The sequence below is a fragment of the Thamnophis elegans genome, chromosome 17 (assembly GCF_009769535.1).
Source record: "Thamnophis elegans isolate rThaEle1 chromosome 17, rThaEle1.pri, whole genome shotgun sequence".
In the NCBI taxonomy this organism is placed as follows: domain Eukaryota; kingdom Metazoa; phylum Chordata; class Lepidosauria; order Squamata; family Colubridae; genus Thamnophis; species Thamnophis elegans.
Genome location: NC_045557.1, coordinates 8,619,069 through 8,645,519, shown reverse-complemented (window position 1 = coordinate 8,645,519; position 26,451 = coordinate 8,619,069). Strand labels below are relative to the sequence as shown.

Below are 26,451 nucleotides of genomic sequence, written 5' to 3'. Positions count from 1 at the left end.
ATTCTGGGAGTTGAAGTCTACTCATCTTAAAGCATGCTGGCTGTGGAATTCTGGGAGTTGAAGTCCACCCATCTTAAAACAAGCTGGCTGGAGGATTCTGGGAATTGAAGTCCACCCCTCTTAAAGCTGCCATGCTTGAGAAACATAGGTTGCTAAGAAGGCAACCTATAAGCCTTGTAGACTTCAACTCCCAGAATTCCTCAGCCAGTTGTGAATTCCACAAGGCGTAAAATTGCCATAGTTGCAGACCCCGTGAACTAAGGAGCCTCTTTCTGATCGTCTGCCATACGAACAGAAGCCTCATCCTACTCGGCTCCCACACCGAGCAAGATCGACCTCGTAGGTCCCCCTCCTGTTTGTTCTTCTACTCTCCCCTTCCCTAAAACCCTGCTAACTTTACCCAAACTTCTCCAAAAGCCACCCGATTGTTGTGGCCCGCCGGATTCGGACAGTGAGGAGGAACCTGGGCCAGTCCTGGAGTCTGGGGAAGGCTCTGATGAGGTCTCCTTGTAGGAGACAGAGAGGGGGGCAGGGCCAGGGCTGTATACCAGTTATCAGCTGCCTTCAGAGTCAGACATCAGTGAGGCAGACGAACAGCTGGAGCCTGTTCCCAGTGTGCGCATGCGCAGAGTTGCCAGACGAAGGGAACAGCTAAAGAACAGGGGTCGACTTGGGAGTAAGGCCACAGGTGGATGGTGAATGGCCCCTCCCAGAGGAAATAAAAGAGGAGCAAAAGGGGAGTGGAGTTTGCAGGAGACAATTGGTTCGCTTCATTGGTTCGTGACTCTCCGAGACTCCTGGCCAAGTTTTGCAGATCTCAGCCTGGCAGCTTTCCAAGCCAGAGAAGGTCTGTGACTGTAAATCCTCCCTTGAAAGGCTGGATAAAGTAAATAATAAAGTAAATTAATAAAAGGGTTTTTTTTTGTCGGGACAAGGAGTTTGCTTCATCCTCTTGGGAAGCTTAGGTCAGAACACTGGTCTACAATTGCTCTTTTGAGTAAAGTTACTCTTTCCACGGCTGACAACTAAGCCCGAGCCGTTTTTCCCCAAGGGGAACATTTACCAGACCTGTGGTCCCATTTCAAGCCCTCCCCAAACCAGCCAGACCCCAAAAATTCCCTTGTTCGCTGTCTCTCTTTTTTCCAGAAAACAAACTTTTTACTAAACCACAGTCTTTTTTTCTCTCTCTCTCTCTCATTTCTCTCTTCCAACCAGAGAAATAAAAAAAAAATGGAATTCTGCTGAAATGTTCACAAGGTCCTCCCTCCATCCCAAGGACAGGGGAGGGTTATTCTATCCCATTTCCAAGTTGTTCTCTCCCCCGGGGGAATAAGGAGACAAGGTGGTGTCATTGGCCTGGTGTTATGGATAAGGAGACAAGGTGGAGTCATCGGCCTGGCGTTACGGGTCAAGGAACTGATGCTAAGAAAGGGTGGGTTTCATCCAGGATGAGCTATGGATCCGGTTGTGCGGGACCTGTCCAGATCTGGCAATTGGCGATTCTTGGTGGACCGTTGGCTGGGGAAGTCCATGAGAGCATCGGACTCCATTTTTCATATCTGTAGAGTTGTGTCCTTTTTTATATTCGATTGTTTCTCCATCATGGGACAGGCGTTTCTGCAACGGAGAAGCGGGGGAAAAAGAGACCAATGGGATTTTCACGCTCTGAACTAAATTTATTCTGTCCTATACCTTTCCTTCCTAAGCAGGGGGTTGGACTAGAAGACCTTCAAGGTTCCTCCCAACTCTTCTATTCTATTCTATTCTCTATTCTATTCTCTCTTCTTTTCTCTTCTATTTTCTATGCTATGCTTTTGCTATTCTATTCTATGCTATTCTATTCTATTCTGTTCTATTCTTTTCTTTATTCTCTGCTATTATCCATTCTCCGCTCTCCTCTCTCTTCTCTTTTCTTCTATTTTCTATGCTATGCTATGCTATGCTATTCTGTTCTATTCTCCATTCTATTCTATTCTCTCTTCTATTCTCTCTTCTCTTCTATTTTCTATTTTATGCTATTCTATTCTATTTTCTATGCTATGCTATTCTATTCTCTATTTTACTCCCTCTTCTCTTCTATTTTCTATGCTATGCTATTCTATTCTCTCTTCTATTCTATTCTATTCCCTCTTCTATTTTCTATGCTATTCTATTTTCTATGCTATTCTATTCTCTATTCTACTCTATTATATTCTATGCTATGCTATTCTGTTCTTTTCTATTCTATTCTCCATTCTCTTCTCTATTCTCTTCTCTCTTCTTTTCTCTTCTATTTTCTATGCTATGCAAAGCTGTTCTATTCTATTTTCTATGCTATGCTATTCTATTCTCTATTCTATTCTCTCTTCTATTTTCTATGCTATGCTATTCTATTTTCTATGCCGAGGTGGCGCAGTGGTTAAATGCAGCACTGCAGGCTACTTCAGCTGACTGCAGTTCTGCAGTTCGGCTGTTCAAATCTCACCGGCTCAGGGTTGACTTAGCCTTCCATCCTTCCGAGGTGGGTAAAATGAGGACCCGGATTATTGTTGGGGGCGATATGCTGACTCTGTAAACCACTTAGAGAGGGTTGAAAGCCCTATGAAGCGGTATATAAGTCTAACTGCTATTGCTATTGCTATGCTATGCTATGCTATTCTATTTTCTATGCTATGCTATTCTCTATTCTATTCTATGCTATTCTATACTATTCTCTCTGCTCTTCTATTCAGCACAGACTCTAACCCCAGCGCTGTGCATCTTTTCCACTCCACTGGACACCCACAATCCCCTTTCCATCCTATTCCCAAAGCCAACGTACCCTCTTTCCTTGCCACGCCAGGTAAGGGGGGGGAGATATGCCCCCCCTAAAACGGATGAGCGCCCACGAAGACGGTGAGGCGGAGCACCGAGCTGGCTTGGTAGCTCATCAAGTTATTGACGGTCACCATCTCTAAATCTAGCACAAACTCACGGGGACCCACAACAGCCCGAGAGAGGACCAACATGGCACTGATGTTGCTGATTTGCTGCGGAGGAAAACAGATGGGAAAAGCTTTTTGTGATTTCCAGGAACAGCAATTTAAGTTTCAATGATCCAACCAACTGAAGCTCACAGACGTCAGTTCAACCCTCTAAGTCAGTGGTTCCCAAACTTGGCAACTTTAAGACTTCAACTCCCAGAATTCTCCAGCCAGCAGAGCTCCCAGAATTCTGGGAGTTGAAGTCCACAAGTCTTAAAGTTGCCAAGTTTGGGAACCACTGCTCTAAGTCAGCGGTGTCGAACTCAAGGCCCGCGGACCAGATTCAGCGAGAAGCGAGAAAATATTGGACTAAAATACACAGGTGGCTTGAAAAGATGATACAATAACACATAAGTCTTAAAACCGGAAATATTCCTGTTGGGGAATAAGTTTCTGGTAAAAATCCCCAACAGGAATATTTCCGGTTTACTATTTTCTATAAAGAAAATGTATCTTTGATTATTGAAGTATTTTATTCCAACTCTTAACCAAGCACATGCAACATTTCATCATATGTGTTGGGCTCTACATGGGGCTGCCCCTGAAAAGTGTTCGGAGACTACAATTAGTCCAGAATGCAGCCGCGTGAGCGATACTGGGTGTACCAAGGTACACGCACATTACACCTATCCTCCGCGAGCTGCACTGGCTTCCCATCGGTCTCCGAGCACGATTCAACCTTTAAAGCCCTACATAGATAGAAAGAAAGGAAGGAAGGAAGGAAGGATGGATAAGAGATAAGATGATAGATAGATAGATAGATAGATAGATAGATAGATAGATAGATAGATAGATAGATAGATAGATATAGATAGATAGGAAGAAAGGAAGGAAGGAAGGATAGATAAGAGAGAAGATGATAGATAGATAGATAGATAGATAGATAGATAGATAGATAGATAGATAGATAGATAGATAGACAGACTGTAGATAGATAGATATAAGAATATGGATATAAGAATATCTAAAAGATGTAGAAGTGTTGCAAGATGATATAAATGTATTATATGTGTGTGGGTGTGTGTGTGCTTGTGTGAGCATACTACTATATATATAAAAAAACTGGAAATATTCCTGCTATGGATTTTACCAGAAACTTATTGTAAAGAAAATGTATATTTAATTATTGAAGTATTTTATTCCAACTCCAAACTCCATGTTTAGAGACCCCCTGACCTGAAAGCATCAGTGTTAGGAAGCCCGGTGCCAGAGTAAACTTTATAGAAAAATGGCTGCGATTGGCTGTTGCTAGGATACGGACTTACCCGGATGTAAAATTCTCCATCCTCGTTGCCTGAACGGATTTGGAAGGTGTTAAAGGATCCTGGGTAGAAGGTGGTGGCTTGAATTTGGAAAATGTCCGAGGGCACCGTCCGATCGGCCAAGATGCTCATATACCGGTAGATGACAGAGGAAGGCTTCTCATGACAAAGGGGGTTTGAGGTCGGGCACAGACAGCGGCTGCAACAGGAATAAACTGGTTGAAGAAGGTTGGTTGTGGTCCAGCTGCGCTGTGAGCACCATTTCGTCTCAGCTGTTGTTAAACCAGGGTTTATCTACCATGGCTGTCTTAAGATGAATGAAATTCAACTCCCAGAACTCCCCAGCCAGCAGGGTTTAAGATGGGTGGATTTCAACTCCCAGAATCCCCCAGCCAGCAGGCTTTAAAATGGGTGGACTTCAACTCCCAGAATCCCTGAGCCAGCTTGTTTTAAGATGGATGGACTTCAACTCCCAGAATCCCTGAGCCAGCTTAAATTTAAGATGGGTGGACTTCAACTCCCAGAATCCCCCAGCCAGCTTGCTTTAAGATGGGTGGGCTTCAACTCCCAGAATCCCCCAGGCAGCTTGTTTTAAGATGAGTGGGTCTCAACTCCCAGAATCCCCCAGCCATCTAGCCTGCTGCCTCTGGTATTCTGGGAGTGGAAGTCTCGTTATCTTAAAAGTTTGCTGGTGGGGGAATTCTGGGAATTGAAGTCCGTCCATCTTACGATTGCGGAGGATGAGAAAGAATGGCTTAAAGCAGCCCACGTGATTTCATTCTAACGGTGGTCCTTCATATGAACATGGCAGATTATTACGTAAGTGCCCAGTTTTCTGAACCTGGGTTTAGAAGGCTGTGTGAACCCATTTTATGGGATGTAGGAGTTATTTCTTGTGGTCTGCCAGACTCGGATAATGAGGATGTTGGGGAGGGATTTGGGTCAGTCCTGGAGTCTGGGGAAGGCTCCGATGGATGCTCTGCGTTGGACGCAGAGATAGACCCCAGGCCATCTGACATTTCCCAGCCGCCAGAGAGGCAGCTGCCTTTGGAGGCTGAGATAAGTGGGGGGGAAGAACAGCTGGGGCCTGTGCCAGATGCACGTATGCGCAGAGCTGTTAGGAGAGGCGAACAACGGAGGACAAGGAGTTGACTCAGGGAAGCAAGGCAAACATGGACGCTGAACGGCCCTTCCCTGGCTGAGGAATAAATAGAAGGAAAAGGGGAGTGTTGATCATAGGAGACAACAGTTTGTATTTCTGAAGATTTTGCTCATTGTGTTTTGTGCCACAGAGACTGCTTGCCAGAACTTAATTTACACCCAGCCTTGCAATTATCACAAGGAACATCATAAAGTCTGTTAGTGCAGTTATTTGAAGGACTCTTGCCTGGACTTTTTGGTTTGTGAATGCCTTTAATTCACGGGAGAGAAATAAAGGGTTTTTTCGGGACAAGGAGTCTGTTTCTTGTTTCTGCTAAGGCTGGGTCAGAAGATTCTTCTTCCTCATTCTGCAGGTTAGTTAAGGACTGAACGGCGTTTACAAATTGCTGCACCAGATCGACTCCGGGTGGCATAAAGGAGCCTTTGTGCCTCAATCCAAGCCCAACGTGGTCTGTTTACAATGCCCTTCCTCCTTTCCTTTCAACCCTCCGGACCTGTCCCCACTCACTTTTCAGAGACGTGGACGTAAGGTTCTTGGCACAGCTTCTTCTCCACACACCGATACCCTCCGTGAAAGTTCACGCAGTTCTGGGCTTCGGTGCACTGATTGCTGTCTAATTCGCATTCGTTAATATCTGTGGGTACCGGAGACAGAAGGAAGGAAAGAAGGAGAAAAAGGGAGAGAGGATGAAGGAAGGCAAGGGAAGGAAGGAAGTTAGGAAAAGAGAAGAAAAAGGGATGAAGGAAGAAAAGACGAGGAAAAGAGAAGAAAAAGGGAGGGTGGGAGGGAGGAGGAGGGAAGGGAAGGAAGAAAGGAAGGAAGGAAGAAACAAAAGAAGTTAGGAAAAGAGAAGAAAAAGGGCGGAAGGAAGAAAAGTTAGGAAAAGAGAAGAAAAAGGGATGAAGGAAAGAAGGAAAGAAGGAAGGAAGGAAGGAAGAAAAGAAGTTGGGAAAAGAGAAGAAAAAGGAAGGGTGGGAGGGAGGAGGAGGGAAGGGAAGGAAGGAAGGAAGAAACAAAAGAAGTTAGGAAAAGAGAAGAAAAAGGGTGGAAGGAAGAAAAGTTAGGAAAAGAGAAGAAAAAGGGAAGGAGGAGGAGGGAAGGGAAGGAAGAAAGAAAGGAAGAAAAGAAATTAGGAAAAGAGAATAAAGGAAGGAAGAAAAGTTAGGAAAAGAGAAGAAAAAGGGAGGAAGGGAGGAAGGAAGGAAGGAAGGAAGGAAGTTAGGAAAAGAGAAGAAAAAGGAAGGGTGGGAGGGAGGAGGAGGGAAGGGAAGGAAGAAAGGAAGGAAGGAAGAGACAGGGCGGGAGGGAGGAAGGAAGGAAGAGAAGAAATTAGAAAAAGAGAAGAAAAAGGGAGGGTGGGAGGACGAAGGAAGGGAAGGGAAGGAAGGAGGGAAGGAAGGAAAAGAAGAAACAAGGAGGGATGGGGGAGAAAGGAAGGAAGGGAAAGAAATGGAGGGAGAGAGGATGAAGGAAGGGAAGGGGAGGAAAGGAAGAAAGGAAGGAAAGAGAAAGGAAGGGAGGGATGAAGGGTGAAGAAATAGAAGGAAGGGAGGATGAAGAAATAGAGGAAAGGAAGGAAAGGAATTGAAGAGAGGGAGGAAAGAAAGACAGAAAGCAAGAATTGGGAAGGAAGGAAATTGAAAGAGAGGGAGAGGGGAGGAAGGAAGGAACAAAGGAGAAGGAAGGAAGGAAGGAAAGGGAACAAGAAAAGAGGGCAAGGGAAGAAAGGAGGAGAGAAAAGAAGGAAGGAATGTTAAAAACCCAGCCTCAGAACGATGCCAAAATTATTCTGGCCCTGCCTTTGTTTGGCCTTTGCTCCACAAATATTCCCCATTCTGGGATTTTTCTCTTGGTGGTTCCCTAAGTGGTTCCGATCCAGCTGAGCGCTCAGGCAGAACGGATCACAAAGGTTTCGATACGCAGCAGAAAGATTTTTTTCCCTTGCAAAAACCAAGAGGCGCCTTTCACACCTCAGACCCCAGCCAGGCTGGGCAACGTCCCCAAATAAAAATGAGGGTGGATTTGGCTCAAAGGGGGCATTCTCTGCCCCGCCCCAAATTCCCTTTTCTTGCTTTGGCACCCCAAACTGCCAGCAACACCCGCCAGCCAGAATCCTTCCCTCCTCCCCGACCCACACAAGAATCCCCTTCGAATGGGTTTTTGCCAACTTCAGGCACTGCTTCCCAAAAATGTAATGGTATATATAGGTTCTCTTGCTTGAACAGGGGATGGACTAGAAGACCTCCAAGGTCCTACCCTGTCCTGTCCTATTCCATTCTATATTCTATATTCTCTTCTATTCAATTCTATTTTCTATTCTATTTTATTCTATTCTATATTCTGTTCTGTTATCTATTCTATATTTTCTATTATTTTCTATATTCTGTTCTGCTCTGTTCTATTCTTATTCCATTCCATTCTATATCTATATTTATATTCTATTCTATTATTCTATTAATTATTCTATTATTCTATTATTCTATTATTCTATTATTATTCTATTATTCTATTATTCTATTATTCTATTATTCTATTATTCTATTATTCTATTATTCTATTATTCTATTATTCTATTATTCTATTATTCTATTATTCTATTATTTTATTATTTTATTCTATTATTCTATTCTATATTCTATTCTATTCTATTCTCTATTATTTTCTATATTCTGTTCTGTTCTTATTCCATTCCATTCCATATTCCATATTCCATATTCTATTGTTCTATTCTATATTCTATTCTCTTTTTCTATTATTTTCTATATTCTGTTCTGCTCTGTTCTATTCTTATTCCATTCCATTCTATATCTATATTCTATTCTATTCTATTCTATTCTTCTATTCTTCTATTCTATATTCTATTCTATTCTCTTTTTTCTATTATTTTCTATATTCTGTTCTGTTCTGTTCTTATTCCATTCCATTCCATATTCCATATTCTATTCTATTGTTCTATTGTTCTATTGTATATTCTATTCTCTATTTTCTGTTATTTTCTATATTCTGTTCTGTTCTTATTCCATTCCATTCTATTTTCTGTTCTTTCTGCTCTTATTTTCTGTTCGCTATCTCCCATTCCATTCCACTTTCTTCTTCTTCTTCTTCTTCTTCTTCTTCTTCTTCTTCTTCTTCTTCTTCTTCTTCCTCTTCCTCTTCCTCTTCCTCTTCTTCTTCTTCTTCTTCTATTCTTCCAACCTGACGGTACCTGGGTTTGGGGTTTTTTTTCCAACCACCCCTGTTTCCTGGTGCCAACCCAGAATTCCCGCCGGTTACCTTGGCAAAGCCGGGTGCTCACGAGGTTGTAACCTTGAGGACAAACGCAGGAGAAGCGTCCGGGTTCGTTCACACACTGGTATTGGCACAAGTAAGTCGAATAGCTGCATTCATCCACGTCTGAGCAGGAAAAGGGAAAAAAAACAGGATCATTACAGGTCATCCTCAAATTATAACCGCAACTGAGAAAAGAATTCCAGTTGCTAAGCAAGGCGGTCGTTCTATTCTATTCTATTCTGTTCTGTTCTATTTTCCCTATTCTGTTCTGTTCTATTCTGTTCTATTTTCCCTGTTCTGTTCTATTTTCCCTATTCTGTTCTGTTCTATTTTCCCTATTCTGTTCTGTTCTATTTTCCCTATTCTGTTCTGTTCTATTCTGTTCTATTTTCCCTGTTCTGTTCTATTTTCCCTATTCTGTTGTTCTATTTTCCCTGTTCTGTTCTATTTTCCCTATTCTGTTCTGTTCTACTTTCCCTATTCTGTTCTGTTCTATTTTCCCTTTTCTGTTCTATTTTCCCCATGCTTTCTGTTCTATTCTGTTCTGTTCTATTTTCCCTGTTCTGTTCTATTTTCCCTATTCTGTTCTGTTCTATTTTCCCTATTCTTTTCTGTTCTGTTCTATTTTCCCTGTTCTGTTCTATTTTCCCTGTTCTGTTCTGTTCTATTTTCCCTATTCTGTTCTGTTCCATTCTGTTTTGTTCTATTTTCCCTGTTCTGTTCTATTTTCCCCATTCTTTCTGTTCTATTCTGTTCTGTTCTATTTTCCCTGTTCTGTTCTATTTTCCCTGTTCTGTTCTGTTCTATTTTCCCTATTCTGTTTTGTTCCATTCTGTTTTGTTCTATTTTCCCTGTTCTGTTCTATTCTATTTTCTCTGTTCTATTCTATTTTATTCTATTCTAGTTCTATTCTATATTATTCTATTTTGTTCAATTATTCTATTCTATTCTATTCTCCTCCTGTTTTCCCCACAACGGCAGCCAGCAAAGAGCAAAGAAGCAGAGGAGAGGAGAGGTTCCCACAAGGGGTGGGAAGGATAAGGGGATGGGGCTGAGCTAGCCCTGCCTACCTTTGCAGGTAAAGCCGGTGTGGTCCAGCTCGTATCCTTGATTGCAACGGCAGATGAAAGTGCCATAGGTGTTGAAACAGCGTTGCTTGCAAGGGGCTCCCATCTCGCACTCGTTCACATCTGGCGGCGGCAGGCGGGGGGAGTTGACAAAAAAAAAAGTCAGGCTTTGCATACTTCACCCCGAGGGTTTGTACGCTGCTAAAATACTTCCTCTTACCTACACACGAGCGGTTGTTACTTGAGAGCTGGAATCCAGATTCACACTGACAGGTGAAAGATCCTGGGGAATTGACGCAACGGTGTTGACAATAACGGTAATGGCATTCGTCGATGTCTGTAGCAGAAAAGAGGGGGGGAAATGAGAAGGAATTTCTGAATTATAAAAGTATATCCACCTTGCTCAGCCTCTGGGCATGCACAGAAGGCTTTGTCGCCTTCTCTGAGAAACTGACCTGATTCTTTTCAGATTTGGGTTTGTTTTTTTAAACTGGTGAATATACACGCAAGTTTATGCTGAAAACAAGCAAGGTTTAGGCCTGCACAACATATGAAGGAATCAGGAATGAAGCTAGTTTAAAATCTAACTACGTTTCCTAGTTTTTTGTCCATGCAGTAAAATGTATGGTAAAATGTGATGGTACCCTAAACAACGTTACAGTAACATAATGACAGAGTTGGAAGGGACCTTGGAGGTCTTCTAGTCCAACCCCATCAGAATAGAGAATAACAGAGCTGCAAGGGACCTTGGAGGTCTTCTAGACCAACCCCATGTATGAATCAAGAATGACAGAGTTGGAAGGGACCTTGGAGGTCTTCTAGTCCAACCCCCCCCCCTCAGAATCCAGAATGACAGAGTTGGAAGGGACTTTAGAGGTCTTCTAGTCCAACCCCATGTATGAATACAGAATGACATATTGGAAGGGACCTTGGAGGTCTTCTAGTCCAACCCCCCCCTCAGAATCCAGAATGACAGAGTTGGAAGGGACTTTAGAGGTCTTCTAGTCCAACCCCATGTATGAATACAGAATGACATATTGGAAGGGATCTTGGAGGTCTTCTAGTCCAAACCCCTGTCAGAATCCAGAATGACAGAGCTGGAAGGGACCTTGGAGGTCTTCTAGTCCAACCGCTCTGCTCAAGCAGGAGACCCTATACCATTCCAGACATTCCGGTAGCGGGCCGCAGCCAAGGTTGGAGACCCCAGCTGTAGTTTACATAGGCGACACCTGAGGCCCAACAACGCACTAAGTGCTGAATGACACCACCCCATTTCAGGCAAGGACAGTGTGTTTGTGCAACTCCCTTACCTACACACTCCGTCCCGATCTTCCGGTAGCCCTCCGGGCACTGACAGTGAAAACTCCCGATGGTGTTGATACACTGCTGGCTTGGCTGGCAGTCGTGCAAATCGTATTCACATTCATCCATGTCTACACGGGACACAAAAGGCGGGGGGGGGGGTTATCTGTATTAGAATATTACTTATTTGTATTAAAATATTACTTTTATTTGTATTGGATTAATTTTATTTTTATTAGAATTAGTTTTATTTGTATTAGAATATTATTTTTATTTGTGTTAGAATATTACTTTTATTTGTATTAAAATATTATTTTTATTTGTATTAAAATATTACTTTTATTTGTATTAAAATATTACTTTTATTTGTATTGGATTAATTTTATTTTTATTAGAATTAGTTTTATTTGTATTAGAATATTAGTTTTATTTGTGTTAGAATATTAGTTTTATTTGTATTAAAATATTACTTTTATTTGTATTAAAATATTACTTTTATTTGTATTAAAATATTACTTTTATTTCTATTGGATTAATTTTATTTTTATTAGAATTAGTTTTATTTGTATTAGAATATTACTTTTATTTGTATTAGAATATTACTTTTTTGTATTAAATATTACTTTTATTTGTATTAAAATATTACTTTTATTTGTAATAAAATATTACTTTTATTTGTATTAAAATATTACTTTTCTTGTATTAAAAATCCTTTTTTTGTATTAAAATATTACTTTTATTTGCATTGGATTAATTTTATTTTTATTAGAATTAGTTTTATTTGTATTAGAATATTACTTTTATTTGTATTAGAATATTACTTTTATTTGTATTAGAATATTACTTTTATTTGTATTAAAATATTACTTTTATTTGTATTAGATTAATTTTATTTTTATTAGAATTAGTTTTATTTGTATTAGAATATTACTTTTATTTGTATTAAAATATTACTTTTATTTGTATTAGATTAATTTTATTTTTATTAGAATTAGTTTTATTTGTATTAGAATATTACTTTTATTTGTATTAAAATATTACTTTTATTTGTATTAGAAAATATGACACCTTGGTGCCACACTGTTCACGCATTGATATGTTTGTAAATAAATAAATAAATAAATAAACAAATAAACTTTTTTTTTTAATTTTATAAAAAGGGTATTAAACTTTTTATTCTTGGAATTCAGGCCAACCCACCAACTCACCCACGCAGGATCCGTAGTGGTCAGGCTCGTAGCCCTGGGAGCAAGTGTGAGGTCGGCCGGAGGGCTGGTCCGGTGGGCGAACCGACCTGTCGGGATTGCCAGGAGGCGGCCGTTCGGCATTCACGTCGTTGATGACCGAGGCGGAACGCGGAAGGCAGAGGTATCCCCCGTAATGGTTGATACATTTCATCTCCCCTTTGCAGGCATGGTGGATGGTCTCGCATTCGTTGATATCTAGAGAGGAAGAAAGAGATCTGAAATTAAAAAGTAAAAAGGTGTCCAGTTGCAATGATTCCGCCTTTGAGGGAGGGGGCGCAGTGGTTGGAATGCAGTATTGCAGGCTGACTCTGCCGACTGCCAAAAGTTCGATCCTGACCGGTTCAAGGTTGAATCAGCCTTCCGAACTCGGTGGTATATAAGTCTAAGTGCTATTGCTATTGCCCTTCCTTCCTTCCTTCCTTCCTTCCTTCCTTCCTTCCTTCCTTCCTTCCTTTTTTCCTTCCTTGTGATTAGAATGCAATACTGCAGGTTAACTCTGCCCATAATCCGCAGTTTGATCCTGACTGGCTCAAGGCTGACTATTTGTAAAAGTTTTTTTGTTCAAAATTCTCAATTAAAAAGAAAGAAAACCTCCATTGATGGAGCAACCACAACTTCTGGTGGCAAGCAGTTCCACCGGTTAATTGTTAATTCTCTGTCGGGAAACTATTCCCCTAGTTCTGGGTCGCCTCTCTCTTTGATTAGTTTCCATCCAGGCAGATTGGAAATCTTGAAAAACCCAACTCTTTTCCATTGTTTCCCCACCTCCGCCCCGCCGTGGATTCGCAAGTCTCATTCATACAACCGCTTAACCCAATCATTGAAAGTGGGGAGGGGGGGAGTGGAACGTAGCCTGAATGCTGTGATAATGGATGGAAATAAAAGGATGGAAACGGACCAAGGAGAGATTCAACCTGGAAATAAGGAGGAATTTCCTGACAGGGAGAGCAACCAACCCATGGAACAGAAGTTGCCTTCGGAAGTTGTGGGAGCTTCATCCCTGGAGGCTTTCAAGAAGAGAATGGACTGCCATCTGTTAGAGATGGTGTCGGGTCTCCTGCTTGGGCAGGGGGGTTGGACTAGATGACCTCCAAGGTCCCTTCCAACTCTGTTAATCTGTAATTGCATCTGTTTTTCATTGGTTTGGGGGCTGTGTTTTACCTTTGCAGTGCTGGGTTTCGGCGTCCCACTGATAGCCGTCGGTGCATTCCTACGACGGGGAGAAATTGGAAAAGTTTGAAAGAAACTGGTCAGATTACCGGATCTAGGATGGGATTGCAGCCATTTTTATCCTTTGAAACTAAAGCATTTTTAAACTTCTCTATATATAAAAATGTCTCTCTCTTTCGCTTTCTCTCTCTTTCTCTCTGACTCTGTCTCTCTGTCTCTGTCTCTCTGTCTGTCTCTGTCTCTCTTTTGCTTTCTCTCTCTCACTCTCTCTCTTTCTGTGTCTCTCAGTCTCTCTGTCTCTCTTTCTCTCTGACTCTGTCTCTCTGTCTCTGTCTCTTGCTTTCTCTTTCTCTCTCTCTCTTTCGCTTTCTCTCTCTGTCTTTCTATCTCTGTCTCTGAGTGTCTGTCTGTCTGTCTCTCTTTCTCTCTCTCTCGCTTTCTCTTTCTGTCTCTCTCTGTCTCTCTGTCTCTCTCTGACTCTCTTTCGCTTTCTCTGTCTCTCTTTCTCTCTGACTCTGTCTCTGTCTCTCACTTTCTTTCTGTCTCTCTCTGTCTCTCTCTGACTCTCTCTTTTGTTTTCTTTCTCTGTCTTTCTGTCTCTGTCTCTGAGTTCTGTTTGTCTGTCTGTCTGTCTGTCTCTCCCTCTCTGTCTCTCTCTGTGTTGTATGTTCCAGCATACCTCTGGAACACCTCTTGCAATTTCAACCGAACTTGGTACCCAGATGACTTACTCTCTGGAAACAAATACTGTGCGGGTAAGACACCCCTAACAACCCTTAGGGTGTGTGTTCTGCTGAGATACAGGCTGTTGTGCCTTAAAATGGCTTCTACCGTACTGCCGTAAAATGGCTTCTACTGTACAGCGCAGTGGAGTTGCCTTGGTAACGGCTTCACAGAACTCCACAAGGGGGCTCCCTCTGGTAAGGGGGAAAATCCAACATTAGAAATTATGTTTGGTCCAGAGATTTTCCCCCTGTAAATAAATACCCAGGCAACGGCAGGTTATCAGTTAGTTCTAAATAAATGACTCGAAGAGGCACCCTCTGAGCGTCGATTCAGACCCTTTATTACCGTGTAAGCGTTGGGGTCCTCTTGTGCGAATGCAGCTTTCAGCAGGGTGGCCAGGAAGATGCAGGAAACCACCTTCATTTTCACACCTGGGAGAGGAAGAACAAGCAATTAAAAATGTATTTAAAAACTAGCTGATAACCTGCCGTTGCCTGGTTATCAGCACTGTACTAGACAGGAAAAGGAATGAATTATATCTATAGCGTCAAGTCAAAGTAATTCTCTATAGATAGAATTCATTCCTTTTTATTTCACCGGCCCAGGCGTTCCAGAGTTATGCTGGGACACACACACACACACAGACACATACACATGAACGTGAATCCAAAAAGCACTATCACTGTCAAAAGGTACTGTGATTTGACACTATAAATATAATTCATTCCTTTTTATTTCAGCGGCCCAGGCATTCCAGAGTTATGCTGGAACACACACACAGAGACACACACACACCGAGGGGTGTTGGCTTTGGCCAAAGAGATAACGGTGGGACACCTTTCTTCCAAAACGCTGGGATTTATTTTGTTTTAAATCTGTTTCCCACGCCTGGATGAATCTGAGGACTTTTTTTAAAAAAGTGTTTTTATTTATTTTTCCAAATTTTAAATATAAACATCCCATCTCTCCTTAAGCAATGTGTCGTCGGAGTGCAAATATTTTTGTGCTTCCACAAATTATAATGCATTGAACAATTAAACATTGTACTGCTCTTCCTTCCCTTCCTTAATATATTTTCTAATAAAAGTACCATAGTAACAGTAAACACAGTTATTCTCATCATGCTAATATTAACAATTATCATTTTATTCTCATTTCTCTCTTAATATATTTTCTGTTCTTCTTTTAACCTTCTTCTTTTTCCCCTTTCCTTTTATTTCCCATTTCCTTTTTTATTCTCTAACCCCAATGATGGTGAACCTGTGGCACGGGTGACACAGGTGGCACGAAGGGCCCTCTCTGTGGGCACACGGGTTGTTGCCCCAGCTCAGCTCCACCGCGCATGCCCGTGCACCTCCTGCCAGCCAGTTGATTTCCAGGTCTCCACCGTACATGCCCAGGGGCGGGGCGCATGTGGGAGGCACGCACACATGCTTGGGGGAGGTGGAGGGTCACATGTGCATGCACGGGGCAGAGGTCACACACGCATGTATGGGGGGGCGACGGGGAGCGGGGGGGAAGCACGCCACCTACGGCCTGGTTTTGGTCCTAGGAGGCTGCAGGGAGGCTTACTAGGCCCAAAACGGGGGCGCAGGGGTCGTGTGCGCATGCATGGGAGAGAACGGGAGAAGCAGGGGGGGTCCCACGCGCATGTGCAGGAGCGGGGCACAGTTTGTGTGTGTCATTATGGGTGGCACACGACGACAAAAAAGTTACCCATTCCTGCTCTAACCATTGACAAAACGCTTCCCGTATCATATAATAATCAGTTTGTTCTTTCTCCTTCATTGCTAATGTTAATCTATTCATCTCTGCACATTCTACTCTTTTCCTAATCGCCTTCTCGGCAGTAGGGATCTCTTCGTTTTTCCGAACCTGAGGATTTTGACGGCAAGAAAACACCTCCGGGGGACGGATGAAGCTCTGTGTGTGTGTATACTTACACAAATGAGCTACTGTCTCCCAGGAAGGCTAAATACAGCCTTTTGTTAGACAAACGTACACAATTATATGTCAAAGTCACACCTGCTACTTAAGTTTATCCAAGGTTTTTATTATTTTTATTTTTAAAACCCTGCCATCCAATCCTCCCTGCCTCAAAGCAGCTGGACCACGCCAAAGGTGAAGCTAGGCAGGCAGTCCTTGAGTTATGACTATTTGTTTAGCAACCGTTCACAGGTGCAACAGCATTGAAAAGGCGTACCTGTGACCGGTCCTCGTATTTACAATCTTTGCAGCGTCCCCATGATAAAGGGATCGCCATTCACTTAACACAACAACTGCAGTCATTCGCTTAATCATTGCGTTGCTTAACAACAGAAATACTGGTTCCAATTGTCATAAGTTGTGGACTACACACACACACACACACACACATATGACAGGCATCGCAATTTCCAGAACTTAAAATATATTAGCCACTTAGCTTTCGTTAGCCTCTGCTAACATCGTCAAGAGTGTAAAAACTACCATTGAAGAGATATCTGCCTTTATACGTCATTGATCAAATCTGGCTTCCCCATTGACTTTGCTTCCCAGAAGGCTGCAAAAGGGGACCACCACCCCCCGGGCACTGCGACTGTCATAAATATGAGCCAGTTGCCAAACATTTGAATTTTGATCACATGAACACTGAAATGGTCATAAGTGTGAAAAATGGTCATTAAGCCAGTTTTTTTCAGTGCCATTGTAACTTCCAATGGTCACTAAACATAGTATGTATGTTGAGCTCACTCTCCCTCCCTCTCTTTCGCCCTTTCTCTCTTTCTGTCTGTCTCTTTCTTTTTCTTTCCCTCTCTTTCGCTGTCTCTCTCTCTCTTTCTGTCTTTCTTTCTCTCTCTTTCGCGCTCTCTTTCTGTCTCTTTTGCTTTCTCTCTTTTGCTTTCTCTTTCTATCTCTTTCGTGTTCTCTTTTTCTTTCTTTCGCTCTTTCTCTCTCCCTCTCTCTTCCTTTCTCTCTTTCTTCTTCCCTCGCTTTCTCTCTTTTGCTCTTTCTCTTTGTCTCTTTTGCTCTCTTTTGGTTTCTCTCTCTCTCTCCCTCCCTCTTCCTCTCTTTCTCTTTCTTCTTCCCTTGCTTTCTCTCTTTTGCTCTTTCTCTCTTGCTGTCTCTTTTTCTTTCTCTTTCGCTCTCTCTCCCTCCCTCTTCCTTTCTTTCTCTCTTCTTCCCTTTCTCTCTTTTGCTCTTTCTCTTTCTGTCACTTTTTCTTTCTGTTTCTCTCTGTCTGTCTTTCTCTCTTTCTCTTTCTGTGTCTTTCTCTCTTTCACTGTCTCTTTCTCTCTCTTTTGCGTTCTTTTTCTCTTTCCTTCGCTCTTTCTCTCCCTCCCTCTTCCTTTCTTTCTCTTCTTCTTCCCTCACTTTCTCTCTTTTGCTTTCTCTTTCTGTATCTTTTTCTTTCTCTCTTTTGATTTCTTTCTCTTTCTCTTTTGCTCTCTCTTTCTTTGTGTCTCTTTCTTTCGCTTTCTCTATTTCACTTTCTATCTCTCGCGTTCTGTCTTTTTCTCTTTCTTTCTTTTGCTCTTTCTCTCTCTCCCTCTTCCTTTCTCTCTCTTTCTCTCTCTTCTTCTCTCACTTTCTCTCTCTCTCCCTCCATGTATGCATTTATATATTGTCCATGTATGACTAAAAGCTTAAATAATCTGGAAAGGGTCTCTGAGGTGCAGATGAGGTGAACTAAAACAGTGTTGGGATATAAACCTAAAGTAATATGAATATCTTGTTCTTTATGGCAGAGATGAGTAAACTTTTGATAGCCGTCAAATTATCTAGGTTTTTGAACCAACATGCCAGCGAGAAGGAAAAAGTGGCCCGGAGCAGAGTCAGAACGAACATCCATTGCAGATTTATAAACATTTTCTTGCAACGACACACATTCCATTTTGCTGGCGGGTTTCAGAGGTTCTTGAGGGGGGGGGGTGTACCCAGCACCCAAGGATTCTTCTGTAGGACTATCTACTAAATTCCCCCCCCCCCAAAAAAAACCTTAAGAGAGCCTTGGGGGAAACCAGGTCAGTTCTCCGATGACTCAGCTGGAGTGTTTGAGCAGCAGAACAAACCAAGATTGGCAAAGATCATGGCTTAGAACGGCTGGGCACAAAATTAAGGGGCACCGGAAATAAAATTGCTTAACTCTCTCTGGTGCAAACAACCCCCCCCTCTTGAATTGAGCAGGGGCACCCCTAGATTTTTTTTCCCTTCGGGGCCTGTACCCCCCCCCCCAGGATGGAGCAAACTCCCTTTGGAGCAACATTGTGCTGCTTTCGAAAAATGGCACCCCTTTTCATGTCACTTATGCCCAACTTTCCTTCCTCCCCTCCCCTGCTCCTTCTCCCAGACCTGGCCTGTTCCTCTATCCCCCCTCTCAGCCCCTTTTCCCAGCCCCCCAGACCTACCCCAGAAAGAAAGCTCCCATCACTCACCCCTTGACAAGCGCTTGGCGCCGTCTCTGGCACCCCTTCTTAACACGTCTCTCCCCCAATTCTGGCCGGGGGCTCGGAGCAAGAGAGAGGGAGAGAGAGAAGTGACGGGCGGGTGTGCCCTGGCAGAGTGCGCTGGCTGGTTCCCCCCCCCCACGCACACACACACACTCAGGCCCCCCCACCCTGAATTCTTGGCCCCGGGACAAGCAGATGTTGTTAAAGGCTGGCTGCCAACATCTGTTTTCACTTAGCTCGCAAGTCAACACCCTTTACGGACCAGCCAGCTGTTTGTATCCGTTGAGCGGGCTTGGCCCCTCGCCAAATCAGCCTTTCTCCCCTTTCCATTGGCTGCAGACCCCCCCCACCCCATTTGCTGCCCCCTCTCTGGGAGGGGAAGACAGAGGGTTAAAATGATTTAAGAGAATAACAGCGTAGCAGAGTTCGAAGGGAACTTAGAGATCTTCTAGTCCAGTGGTCCCCATAATTTCGGACACCAGGGCCGGTTTCCGTGGAGAGGAGTTTCTCTACGGGGCGGAGGGAACGTGGTTTGCGTCCCGTGGATGGGTCTTCGCTTCTTCGCGTGGGTCTGGTTTCTGGCATGCTGCAGATCGGTGCTGAAGCAGGGTTGCAGAGCCCGACAATCTAGACCAACCCTCTTGCTCAAGCAGGAGATCCTGTCCTATTATAAAGGTAAAGGTTCCCCGCACACACGTGGGCTAGCCGTTCCCGACTCTAGGGGGCGGTGCTCATCTCCGTTTCAAAGCCGAAGAGCCAGCGGTGTCCGAAGACGTCACCGTGGTCATGTGGCTGGCATGACTCAACGCCGAAGGCACACAGAACGCTGTTCCCTTCCCACCAAAGGTGGTTCCTATTTTTCTACTTGCATTTTTTACCTGCTTTCGAACTGCTAGGTTGGCAGAAGCTTGGACAAGTAACCAGGAGCTCACTCCGTTACGTGGTGCTAGGGATTCGAACTGCCGACCTTTCTGATCGACAAGCTCAGCCTCTTAGCCACTGAGCCACCGCGTCCCTTGCACTGTCATAAATACGCCCCTGAATTTTGATCATGTGACTGGGCATGCTGCGGCAGTCGTAAGTGCAAAGACCAGTCGTAAGTCCATTTTTTTCATTGTGGGGACTTTGAACGGTCACTCAATGAATGGTTGTAAAACGAGGAATACCTGTTTTGTTCTGTTCCAACTGTCTTCGCTCTCTTTTGATTATCCAACACAATTTTTCCTCCATTCTTCCATGCTGGATCAATCAGGGGCACTCCGCCTGACGTCTGAAATCTGCATTCCCGGGTTTCTCGCACAAACTCCTATCCCGCCATTATAATTTTTAGGAAAGCAGAGCACCGCCTCTCCCACCCATCCAGCTTTCAGTCCCCAAAACCCTCTTTTTATTTCAACGGCTGCGAATTATGTTCATTCACAGCCCGTAATGAGTCACAAATAGTTTGTAAAGAGTCCGACAGAAGTCTGCCAAAGTCTTTCGGGATAAGGCTGATAAGCACCCACCTTTATCTCCCTTGAAACGTTGCCAAAGACCTAATTGGCAATTAGTTTTGAAACGGATTGCAGAGTCAAAACAGAGCTTCAGAATGTAAGCCGACCAGCATGAACAAAGTTGCTTCCTGCAAAAGCTCACGTCCGTTTGCTTCTCTTTTATGTCTTATGGGAGGGGCCAATCAACTCCAAGCCTTACTCCCGAGTCACCCCTTTGTCTGTTCTTGCCTTCTGGCAGCTCTGCACATGCGTGCACTGGGAACAGGCTCCCCCTGTTCCTCTGCCTCGTTGATGTCCAACTCTGGAGGCGCCGGAGGCAGCGCATAACTCCCAGGTGGCCCTGGCCCCCTCTCTGCCTCCGACGCAGAGCCCTCGTCCGAGCCTTCCCCAGCCTCCAGGACTGGCCCATGTTGCTCCCCAACCGAATCTGCTGCCAGCTCAGCAGGCCGCCGGCTGACCACAACACCTCACACCACCAAGAACCAAAAACCAACACCATCAACGAGCGATAAACCCAATTTTAATTCCGACACTTCACAGTTCCTGTTTCCTTGCCAGTTGTACTGTATTTCCCTGAAAATAAGACTGGATCTTATATTAATTTTTGTTCTAAAAGACGCTTTAGGGTTTATTTTCCAGTTAGGTCTCATTTTTCAGGGAAATACGGTACTAAATCTGTCCGTCTGGCTGATGATCTTAACTGGGTCTTATATTTGGGGTAGGGCTCATATTAGGAGCATCCTGGAAAAAATCACGCCAGGGCTTATTTTCCAGTTGAGTCTGAAACAGGGTATTGGATGACAACTCCCATAATCCCCCACCTTCTCCCCATTAAACCCTGCTCTAATTCAATCAACGGACCAGCCAAATCGAACCGGTGCCTTCCTGCGGACAGAGATTTTCAGCAAAAACACCCCCCCAAAAGACAGCCAGTCGCCCCAGTTTTAATTCAGACAGCCGAAATCCCTCTTCCCTTGCTGGATCGGCTGGACAACAACCCCCATAATCCCCTGCCTTTGGTCTTTTAAGACTCCTAATTCAGACAGGCAGCCAAAATCAAGCCACGCTCCAGCTTGGGACGAAACGGATTCTTTATTTCATCCGAGCAAAACAAAAAAGCAAAACAACTACTCAAACTAATTGACTAGTCCTCAGTGTCAAAATGAAGGGGAATAAAAAAAGGTAAAGGGGAGGTGAAGGATGAGCTTTGGGTCACAAATGAGAGGAGATCTGTCCTGGAGGAACAGGCACTTTGGCCTTGAGGGAGTCTCTCCCGAAATAAATTATTAACATCTGTTTTTTTTTTTAAATTAAAAACAGAAATTGTGGGGGTTTAATCATGGTATATCTTCAGCAGGCAGGCCTTGAGAGTACCCATGTATCGTTCCCAAAGTACTTGATGCCTGCAAGAGGAGAAAGCCAGAGGTCTGAAAAAGTCACGAGGATTGAAAATAAACGCAGGCAGTCCTCGACTTACGACCATTCGTTTAGTGACTGTTCAGAGTTGCAATGGCGTTGGGGAAAAAGTGGTCTTAAGACCGTTGCAGCATCTCTGTGGTCATGTGATCAGAAGCTTGGCCCCTGGCTCGTATTTATGACGGTCACAGAATCCCAGGGTCACGCAATCCCCTTTTTGCGACCTTCTGACAGGTCCACGGTAAAAGCCAGATTCACTTAACGAACGTGTCACTAATTTAACAGTAATTCGCTTCACAACAAACGGTGGTACTGCTGTGGCCCCAGATTCGGGCAGTGAGGAGGGTTGGGGAGGAACCTGGGCCAGTCCTGGAGTCTGGGGAAGGCTCTGAGGAGGGCTCTGTGTGGGAGGCAGAGAGGGGGCCAGGGCCGTCCGACAGTTATCAGCTGCCTTCAGAGTCAGACATCCGTGAGGCAGAAGAACAGCTGGAGCCTGTTCCCAGTGTGCGAATGCGCAGAGTTGCCGGATGAAGGGAATAGCGAAAGAACAGGGGTCGACTTGGGAGTAAGGCCACAGGTGGACGGTGAATGGCCCCTCCCAGAGGAAACAAAAGAGGAGCGAGAGGGGAGTGGAGTTTGCAGGAGACACTTAGTTTGCTTAATTGGTTCGTGACTCTCCTGGCCAGGTTTTGCAGAGATCGGCCTGGCAGCTCTCCAAGCCAGATAAGGTCTGTGACTGTAAATCCTCCCTTGAAAGACTTGGCTGGATAAAGTAAATAATAAAGTAAATTAAAGGTTTTTTTTGTTGGGATACAAGGAGTTTGCTTCTTGCAGGAGACTATTAGTTCAATTCATTAGCGTGAAGATCTCTTCCTGACTTCTTGCCAAGTAATTGCTGCTACAGCGTGGCGTTTAAAAGATATTGGCAGCTCTCCAAGCCTGATTAAAGTCCGTAGTTGTGAAATCCCTCGGAAAGACTGTCGGCCGGGACTTGGCTGGAGAGGATAGCAATAGCAATAGCAGTTAGACTTATCTACCGCTTCCTAGGGCTTTCAGCCCTCTCTAAGCGGTTTACAGAGTCAGCATATCGCCCCCAACAACAATCCGGGTCCTCATTTTACCCACCTCGGAAGGATGGAAGGCTGAGTCAACCCTGAGCCGGTGAGATTTGAACCGCTGAACTGCAGAACTGCAGTCAGCTGAAGTAGCCTGCAGTGCTGCATTTAACCACTGCGCCACCTCGGCTCTTGGAATTCCCTTTCACCTAAATAAAAGGGGTTTTATTGGGACGAGGAGTCGGCTTCGTGCTTTTCGGAAGCCTAGGTCAGCTCGCGTACAACAGGGCCAAACTCACTTAAACCAAGGTCTCACTCAGCAACGGAAATTTCGGGCGCAATGGAGGTCGTAAGTCGAGGACTACCCGTACTGCAGGCAAGCCGTGTGCGAAAGCCTTTTTACTCACCTGAACACTTCCAACGAGTGTGCGCTGGCCGTGTAGTGGGTCAGGAAAAGCTGCACATCGTTGGAGCTCCATTTGTCGGAACGGAACGGCTCCACAAACTTCGGAAAAATAAAAGAGAGCAAATATTTTTAAAAAAATCAAGTTCTCCTGGTAGGAAAAGTGATAATTTACTGTTGTGGCCCAGCAGGAGCCGTTGGAGCTGCCACCAGACTCCGACAGCGAGGAGCCCTATGAGTTGGCCCTGGAGGATGTGGAGGACCCCGGACAAGGTTCCGACTCCGAGCAGGGCGCAGAGAGACTGGTTGGCCACCAGGTGGCGCCTGAGCCTTGGATCAGTGGGGAGGAGGCAAGGGAGAGTGAGCCGGACGCCAACAGTGAGTTGTTCCTGGATGCACGCCATCGAAGAGCTACTCGGCGTCAAGAACTACGTAATTACAGGAGGGAATTACGCTCAGCTGATGGTCATTAGGCTCCTCTCCAGACTATAAAAGAGACTGCTTGTGCCACGCCTTTCTTGTAGAAGTCAACACTTTGACTAAAGAGAAACTAACTTGGCAGGCTGGATTGCTGCCAGAGTTAGTCTGAATTGCTGCCAAGGTTTGTCGGACTTGCTGCCAAGGTCCTTATCTGTTTGTTTACTTGGCTTTCAGCCACCGAGATTCTGGTCTTGTTATTAAAGGACATTCCATTTTACTCTTCTCTCGGCTTTCGTTACTGGATGGAGGAGGGGGCCAGAACAATTTACAAGCATTGGAAAAGAGTGATTGGGCTTAGGACCACCACCATCACCCCGGTGAGCTTTGGAAAAGGGGCAGAGGCTGCATTCCCAGAAGGAGGAGGGGGACTGGAGAAAGATCCCAGATCCCACAAAATCAGAGGTGGGTCGAAAAAATCTGAGTGGACTCCACGCAGGGCCTAACGGGACCTTCCGTTGGGTTAACCTTGTTCTCTTGCTTTAATATTAATATTTAATTCCTGGATGAGTTTGAGGGAGCCTCGGTTTTGTGGTACTCCAGGATAATATTTCTCAATCTTGGCAACTTTTAGGATGGGTGGACTTCAACTCCCACAATTCCCTAGCCAACAGTCCTGGTTGGAGAATTCTGGGAGTTGAAGCCCATCCATCTTAAAGCATGCTGGCTGGGGAATTCTGGGAGTTGAGGTCCACCCTCTTAAAGCATGCTGGCTGGGGAATTCTGGGAGTTGAAGTTCTCCCATCTTAAAGCATGGTGGCTGGGGAATTCTGGGAGTTGAAGTCCATCCATCTTAAAGCACGCTGGCTGGGGAATTCTGGGAGTTGAAGTCCATCCATCTTAAAACCTGTTGGCTGGGGAATTCTGGGAGTTGAAGTCCATCCATCTTATATCAAGCTGCCTGGGGAATTCTGGGAGTTGAAGTCCACCCATCTTAAATCAAGCTGCCTGGGGAATTCTAGGAGTTGAATTTGATTTTAAAGTATGCCGGCTGGGGAATTCTGGGAGTTGAAGTCCACCCATCTTAAAGCATGCTGGCTGGGGAATTCTGGGAGTTGAAGTCTTTGATTTTAAAGCCTGCTGGCTGGGGAATTTTGGGAGCTGTAGTTTTTAAAAGTATGTTAGGCAGCTGAAAACCCACATTCCCAGGACCGGGAAATGGCTCACACTACCTTTTCCACTAGATCAATGAAAAAATCCCGCACGTCTTTGGTGTGGGTGAGCTTCGAGGCGATGTTGATCAAAGCCCGACTGAGATTCTGCAAGAGAGATAGGCGGCTATATAAATTTGATTAAAATAATCAAACAACAGAAAGTAAAGTCAAATAAAAAATAAAACAACCTATAAAATAAAGACATGAAATAAAGTAAAACGTCAACAAGGGACAGTATTCCCCAACCGTAGCAATTTAAAAAGATCTGTGGACTTCCAACACCCAGATTGCCAATCACAGCAATCACAAGGTAGCGTTTCCCAACGGCAGCCATTTTTGAGATGTGTGGACTTCAGTTCCCAGAATTCCCCAGCCAGCAACGCCAGCCAGCAACATCTCAAAATGGCTGCCGTTGGGAAACACTGCTTTAAATTGAAGGGTCAAGAAATGCTATGTTGGATGAAGTGTTGCTGGCTGGGGAATTCTGGGAGTTGAAGTCCACTCATCTTGACCCATTACACCTTGAAAACACTTTTAATCCTTTAAAAAAAAACTTTTCTACAAAATCCACATTTTGCGGTTTAACTGGTGTTTCCCCCTCCCCCCCCCAAAAGGCACAATGGCTCCTCCGTGTGGCCAGCCAGTAAATAACAGCTCACAAACACTTCCCAATTTATAATGATTTTGGAGAACAGTTTGATTTGATTTTATTAACATTTGTAGGCCGCCCTTTTCCCTGAGGGGACTCAGGGCGGCTCACATAAAATCAGGGAGGGGAAGTACAAACAGTGACATAGACACATATAATAAAAGTAATAAGCAACATACATTCATCATTCGGGAGGGGCAACTATCCATGTCCCCAGGCCTGACGGGCTAGCCAGTTCTTGAGGGCTGTGCGGAAGGCCTGGACGGTGGTGAGGGTACGAATCTCCACGGGGAGTTCGTTCCAAAGGGTCGGGGCTACTACTGAGAAGGCCCTCCTCCTTGTGGTTGCCAGCCGGCACTGGCTGGCCGATGGAATACGGAGGAGGCCTGTTCAGATCCTGCTCAATTTTTTTTCTCTATTACCTAACAAGGAGGTTGTGGGAACAAAAGGAGGTGTGTGTCAGGATTCAAACTCTGTGTTCTGACCTAGGCCTCTCAAGAGCATGAAACAAACTCCTTGTTGTCCCGACAAAAACCCCTTCTATTAATTGACTGTGAATTCTGCTCATTCACATCCAGCAAAGTCTTTCGAGGGAGGATTTATGGTCACAGACCTTATCTGGCTTGGAGAGCTGCCAGGCCGATCTCTGCAAAACTTGGCCAGGGGTCTCGGAGAGTCACGAGCCAATGAAGCGAACTAATGGTCTCCTGCAAACTCCACTCCCCTTTCGCTCCTCTTTTATTTCCTCTGGGAGGGGCCATTCATTGTCCACCTGTGGCCTTACTCTCAAATCAACCCCTGTTCTTTAGCTCTTCCCTTCGTCTGGCAGCTCTGCACATGCACACACTGGGAACAGGCTCCAGCTGTTCTTCTGCCCCACTGATGTCCGACTCTGAAGGCAGCTGATAACTGTCAGACGGCCCTGGCCCCCTCTCTGCCTTGACACAGAGCCTTCTCCAGACTCCAGGACTGGCCCAGGTTCCTCCCCAACCTCCTCACTGTCCGAATCGGCTGCCAGCTTCCCAGGCCGCTGATGGGCCTGAGTCCCAGCAGGACCCACCTTAAAATTGGCTTCCATCTCACTGAAGACCGAGATTTTCCCCCGCAGTGCTGTGCAAACCAGGCTGTGGAGTTAAGTATAAAAAAGGAAGAAGTAGGAAGAATGT

The 26,451-nt window shown here is 44.6% G+C and overlaps 2 protein-coding genes across 4 annotated transcripts in view; both read right to left on the bottom strand.

The window, feature by feature from the left end:
• Positions 1-1,247: 1,247 nt before the first annotated feature.
• Positions 1,248-23,093, bottom strand: EFEMP2 (EGF containing fibulin extracellular matrix protein 2). 2 transcript variants are annotated; one of them, XM_032234094.1, is made up of 12 exons: positions 23,010-23,093; positions 14,554-14,639; positions 13,474-13,522; positions 12,274-12,507; positions 11,074-11,196; positions 9,984-10,100; positions 9,767-9,886; positions 8,700-8,819; positions 5,934-6,060; positions 4,268-4,463; positions 2,801-3,008; positions 1,248-1,617 (listed from the first exon to the last, which is right to left on the bottom strand). In XM_032234094.1, the coding sequence occupies exons 2-11, from the start codon at positions 14,629-14,631 to the stop codon at positions 2,847-2,849; spliced, it is 1,326 nt and encodes a 441-aa protein (XP_032089985.1). In that variant the 5' UTR covers positions 14,632-14,639; positions 23,010-23,093; the 3' UTR covers positions 1,248-1,617; positions 2,801-2,846. The 2 variants fall into 2 exon arrangements, with proteins under 2 accessions (XP_032089985.1, XP_032089984.1); XM_032234093.1 differs by lacking the exon at positions 23,010-23,093 and adding an exon at positions 18,624-18,762.
• Positions 21,205-26,451, bottom strand: part of FIBP (FGF1 intracellular binding protein) — a 17,384-nt gene continuing 12,137 nt past the window's right edge. The window contains exons 8-11 of one of the 2 annotated variants that reach the window (XM_032234096.1): positions 26,346-26,409; positions 24,655-24,741; positions 23,010-23,107; positions 21,205-21,558 (exon numbers count right to left, since the gene is read on the bottom strand). In XM_032234096.1, coding sequence (XP_032089987.1) covers positions 21,465-21,558; positions 23,010-23,107; positions 24,655-24,741; positions 26,346-26,409 — 343 coding nt within the window. In that variant the 3' untranslated portion in view covers positions 21,205-21,464. The remainder of the gene's footprint in view (positions 21,559-23,009; positions 23,108-24,654; positions 24,742-26,345; positions 26,410-26,451) is intronic. The other variant, XM_032234097.1, reaches the window with a different exon arrangement.

Bases quoted from the DNA above. Each gene is read 5' to 3' on its own strand.
- EFEMP2 (XM_032234094.1), bottom strand. From the start codon at position 14,631: ATGAAGGTGGTTTCCTGCATCTTCCTGGCCACCCTGCTGAAAGCTGCA. The intron at 8,820-9,766 runs GTAGGCAGGGCT...TTTCCTGCTCAG, and splicing joins CACCGGCTTTACCTGCAAAG to ACGTGGATGAATGCAGCTAT. The intron at 3,009-4,267 runs GTAAGTCCGTAT...TTTCCTCCGCAG, and splicing joins ATGGAGAATTTTACATCCGG to CAAATCAGCAACATCAGTGC.